Below are 5398 nucleotides of genomic sequence, written 5' to 3'. Positions count from 1 at the left end.
GGCTCGGCGCACTCCTCAGCGGCCGCCGAGCCGAGCGGACGCCCCTCGGGGCAGCGCCGCAGCCCTCCGCGCCCAACCGCTTATCATGCCCGGGGCCCGGGCCCCGCAGCCGGAGCAGCCAGGACACCATGCCGGAGGGCGAAGGTGGCGACTGCGGGGAGGTGCCCGCACTCATTCCGGACAGCGAGCCGCTGCGGGAGGAGGTACAGGCGGCGTGTGGTGGGGACCGAGCCAGGGCTGGAGAGAGGTGAAGGGAACAAGTGGAGGGGCGAACCGCAGAGGGGGGATTAAGGAGGAAAGTCCCGGAGCCCCTTCAGTAATGACGTCATTGGGGGAGACAGCGTTCTGGCTGGGGTCGTGGTTTCGGGGTCCGCGTAGGTCAGGACAGGAATGCTTGAGCAGGAATGTAGGGGAGACCTGGGCCCTCGGCGCCCCCTCAACCATCCTCTCCGGCCCTGTGACGTCAGCGCCTGTGGCCCCCACGCGTCCCTGTTCCAGAGCGCAGCCTGGGATGCTGTCCCCGACTGCCAGGGCCTTGGGGTCAGGTCCCCAGTCCTGCCCGGTTGCTCACGAGGTGTCGGGCGGTGCCTGCAATGCAGCAGCTGTAGCACGGACTGGGGGTGGGGGAGGGAAGAAGGGAAGAGAAGGGAGCGGCTGCTGATACCCTTCTCTCCCCCACACCCAGGTGAGGACAGAGGGCTCACTCCCGTGGTTGAGATCCCCAGAGCCCCTCCTCTGCTCTGGCCAGGAGGATGTGCCAAGTCTAGGATGGATAGGCGGTAGTATGGAAAGCAGGGTGGTGAGCGGTCTGTGTGTGTGAGTGGATGTGATGTGCTTGTGTGTATGGTGTGTGTGAGACAGAATTCCGGTTGTGTGTTCCCTGTATCTCCAGTAGGGACATATGTACCCTGTAGTCAGGTGAGGCTCTGGTGGGTTCCTTGCCTTGAGTCTTCTTCACCCAAGAGTGTGGGTGTGTATGATTTCATGCTGTGTCTCTTTAGCGTGTGGCTAAGTGTGGGCTGTGGGTGTCAGGTTGCTATAGGGTGGAGTAGATGTGCACTGTGGTCAGGTGAGGGTCACATGTGTCTGGATGACTGTGTGTATTATGTATGTACATGTGTGTCCTGTGGAGAAGTGATGGCGTATCTGAGTATACCTTGCTATGGCCATGAAACTTGTGCTCTGAAAACAGGCAAGGGTCTGCTGTTTCTTGTATGAGGGATGCTGTTCCTTTGCAGTGGGTGGGTCTGTGATGAGCATGTGTTGGGGGTGTGGGTGAGTGGGTGTGTGCACCTGGCTGGGACAGGTCTAGGTGGCAGAATGCACCTATAAATTTGATACAAATGGGAGCAGGTTGCCCTGGAGGGACTGAGGGCTGTCCCTTCTCCTGTTAGACCTCTCAAGTCATGGCAGGACTGAGGAGGTGACATCTACACCTTCCACCTCCTCTCTCCCTGTCCCGCTTCCCCTTTCCCTTCCCCTTCTATTGACACCAGAGCTGAGGTGGCCAGGCTATCAGCCCTACCAGCCATGGAAGATGTGCTAAGCCTCTGGGTCAAGAAGTAGTCTGTGGTGTCCAGCGGCTTGTGTTCCATCTCTCCCTTCAGGACAGTTAGGGAGTGAAGGGTGGCCCTCCATCTGCTTCCAGCCCTGGGACTCACACCTCCCCCCTCCCCCATCTCCTCTCTCTCTCTCTCTCTCTCTCTCTCTCTCTCTCTCTCTCTCCTCTCTGCGTATGTATGTCTCTCTCACTTAACAGCCTCTCCCAAGTCTCCTGCCATCCCTAGTGGAACAAGGGACCAATGGGAGTCGCAGGGTAGCAGCAAAAGTGTTTATTCCCAGGGCTAGACCCTATGCTAGCAAATTCCCACATGTAATCTCTCTGCATCTTCAACAACCAGATGTATGAATGAGGAAAAAGCACACAGCGCTAAAGTAGAGTGGTCTGCCCAAGCCACAGAAGGGCTGGCACCCCAGAGCTGCTGTATATAGCTGTCTCCATTGTCCACCTCTCTCTCTCTCTCTCTCTCTCTCTCTCTCTCTCTCTCTCTCTCTCTCTCACACACACACACACACACACACACACACACACACACACTGCTCCCTGCCACATCAGCCTCTCAGACCAACAGGACCAAAATCCGGACCCAGAGAGGGTAAAAATGTGGCCAAATGCACACAGCAAATTAGAAACAGAACAGGAACTACCAGAAGTCATATTTCTCAGTGGTGACTGGGAGAGAGTCCTTTCTTCTCCATTGTGCTCTTACGGGGGTAGGGAGGCTCCTGACTGAGACAGCAGGGCACAGAGGGAGGCAGGCTCTAAGCAGACAGACAAGGTTTGCTGCTGTGAGGCTTGCAGAATAGCTCAATCCCTAGAAGCCTCAGTTTCTTCTATGAAGTGGGTCATAGGGTGCCACCTCTTTCACAGCAGTGGTGCCCACTGACATGTGCTTCTCCTTCTCTGCCCACCCTGCAGCAGCGGCCCCTGAAGCAGTCCCTAGGAGGCTCTCTGTGTCGAGAGTCTCACTGGAAGTGCCTGCTCCTCACACTGCTCATCCATGCCTGTGGGGCTGTGGTGGCCTGGTGTCGCCTGGCCACTGTGCCTCGCCTGGTCCTGGGGCCTGAGGCAGCCTTGGCTCGTGGGGCTGGTGGTCCACCACCCACCTACCCAGCCAGTCCCTGCTCTGATGGCTACCTGTACATCCCATTGGCCTTCGTCTCCCTCCTCTACCTCCTCTACCTGGCAGAGTGCTGGCACTGTCATGTGCGGTCATGCCAGGCGCCTCGCACCGATGCCAACACCGTGCTTGCCCTGATCCACCGGCTGCAGCAGGCTCCGCCCTGTGTCTGGTGGAAGGCCACCAGCTATCACTATGTGCGCCGCACACGCCAGATCACCCGCTACCGCAATGGGGATGCCTACACCACCACACAGGTCTACCATGAAAGGGCGGACAGTCGCACAGCTCGGGGTGAGTTTGACTACACTGCACATGGTGTCCGTGATGTCTCCAAGGAGCTTGTGGGCCTGGCAGACCACGCAGCCACACGGCTGCGTTTCACCAAGTGCTTCAGCTTCGGCAGTGCTGAGGCCGAGGCCTCATACCTCACGCAGAGGGCTCGCTTCTTCAGTGCCAACGAGGGCCTGGATGATTACCTGGAGGCCCGCGAGGGCATGCATCTGAAGGACGTGGACTTCCGAGAGTCCCTCATGGTCTTCGCAGACCCCCGCAGCCCACCCTGGTACGCCCGAGCGTGGGTCTTCTGGCTGGTGTCCGCGGCCACACTGTCCTGGCCACTGCGCGTGGTGGCAGCCTATGGGACAGCCCACGTACACTACCAGGTGGAGAAGCTTTTCGGTGCCAGCTCACCGCCCCCAGGGGCTGTGCCCAGCGGGCCACCACTCTCTCGAGTGGCCACCGTGGACTTCACAGAGCTTGAGTGGCACATCTGCTCCAATCGGCAACTGGTGCCCAGCTACTCGGAGGCTGTGGTCATGGGTGCCAGCTCCGGGGCCTACCTGAGAGGCTGCCAGCGCTGCCGCCGCTCCGTCAGCAGCAACTCCCTGCCTCCTGCCCGGCCCAGTGGGCCTCGCCTGCCCTTCAGCCGCAGTCGCCTCTCACTGGGTGCTGGGGGCCGGGCCACCCCAGGGGTCTTCCGCAGCTTGAGTGGAGGTCCCTTGGGACGCAGAGGGGAGGACACTGAGCCTCTGGAAAGTCCTCCATGCTATGAGGATGCCCTTTACTTCCCGGTGCTCATTGTCCACGGGGACAGCGGCTGCCGGGGAGATGGGCAGGGTGCACTCTGAGGTACTCGCCCCCTACAGCCTCAGAACACCCCTCTCTCCTCACCATCTCACCATGGGCTCGGATGTCTGAATAATTCTCAAAAACAGGAAAGAAAACAGATAGCCGTGCACAAGGGGCGGGAGTGGGGTGGGATCCTTAGACACAGTTACTTGTGGTCCTTTGAGGGGGAAGTCAATGCCACCTAAGTTGAGTCTGTGATCTGTCCCCAGCATGGCTCCCCCAACCATCACCATGCTCTCCTGTAATAGCGGATGATGCTGGGCAGGGAGAGAGGCATCCAGAGAGACTGGGATGGGGAGGAGACCTGGGAGAAGCTGCCTGCCTCTCTGCCATGGCTGAGCTACATGGGGAGCCCTCCAGCAATATAGAAGCACAAACTGGTGGCCTGGGGCCATGCACAGCAGGGATGGCTGTCTGAAGCTGGACAGCTGGCTGTGGCCACCCCACAGCTTGGTCCCCTGCCCACCAGAGTTCTCTTCCTCCTTTGCTGCCCCCCTCTCAACTGCCCTCCAGCCTCTGCTCAGAGCAAGTGCCCTGTTTGTTCCCAGGCCCTAAGGTGCAGTTCCTTCACAAAGCCCAGTTCTCAGAGCACAGACTTACCCTATTGCCCTGATCTTGGTCTCCCTGATTCTTGCTGCACCTTCACCACATCCTGCTTCCCTTGTGATCCAGGGTTCCCTATTCCAAGCCTCATCACAGCCAGTCCCAGCATCCTAAAATTCATACCTGTCTCTGTCAGCCGCGCAATACCCTAACCTTGTTTCTACCATGCCCCCAGGTTTCTCTGCTCTTCACCTATAGGTGATCCACAGGATGTAGGACCATAGGGCATCCACAGCCTTCTGGACAATGCCTTTGCCTTGTCTTGAAAGCCCCTGCTTCTTCCGTCCATGGAGCCTGTCCTGGGGACACCCTCTCTCCCTAGGGAGGACAGAATAGTCCTTTCCCTTCCAACTGGGGATTCCACCCCCTCTGAGGGGCTGGCGGGGTGGGGGTGGGGAGACAGAGAACATTAAATAAAGTTATGAAACAGGAAAACAGGAAAGGTTTCCCATGTGCATTCCTGGGTGATGGGTCCAAGGCCACCACTGCAAGACCATTGGGCTACACTGAGTCAGGTGCAATGGTGGATTCAGGGAGGAGACCCAGAGTGGCTTTTCGCATTCAGATAAACAGAGTGGAAACCTTCCTGCCTCGCCCAGCGCCTCTGAGACTCGGCTTTGAGATGCCCTGAGTAGCTAACTGCACTCAACCCCAATATTGGAAACTGATTACATCTTATGAATTGTCCCAAATGACTCCTCTTCCAGCCAGGTGGCAAATGCAAATCTACTGGGCATGCAGAGGTCTAAGGAAGTGAGGTTTAGTTCCCACTGTGGGAGAAATACAGTTCCTCCGGTGGCTACTGATCAGTCTGGGGCAATGGATGCTGAGCAGGTTGGGGGATACAAAGCTGGACCCAGGGCAAGACAGATTGGGATCTAAAGAAAGAGAATAAAGAACAAAGGAAAGCCGGGCGGTGGTGGCACACGCCTTTAATCCCAGCACTCGGGAGGCAGAGGCAGGCGGATCTCTGTGAGTTCGAG

At 58.2% G+C, this 5398-nt stretch overlaps 1 protein-coding gene across 1 annotated transcript; it reads left to right on the top strand.

Moving 5' to 3' along the window:
- The first annotated feature begins 6 nt into the window (after positions 1 to 6).
- On the top strand, positions 7 to 4850 carry Tmem151a (transmembrane protein 151A). The gene is made up of 2 exons (XM_005351707.2): positions 7 to 203; positions 2480 to 4850. The coding sequence occupies exons 1-2, from the start codon at positions 129 to 131 to the stop codon at positions 3809 to 3811; spliced, it is 1407 nt and encodes a 468-aa protein (XP_005351764.1). The 5' UTR covers positions 7 to 128; the 3' UTR covers positions 3812 to 4850.
- The last annotated feature ends 548 nt before the right edge of the window (positions 4851 to 5398 follow it).

The sequence above is a fragment of the Microtus ochrogaster genome, chromosome 8 (genome assembly GCF_000317375.1).
Source record: "Microtus ochrogaster isolate Prairie Vole_2 chromosome 8, MicOch1.0, whole genome shotgun sequence".
NCBI classification, from domain to species: domain Eukaryota; kingdom Metazoa; phylum Chordata; class Mammalia; order Rodentia; family Cricetidae; genus Microtus; species Microtus ochrogaster.
This window is presented reverse-complemented; position numbering and strand designations above follow the sequence as displayed.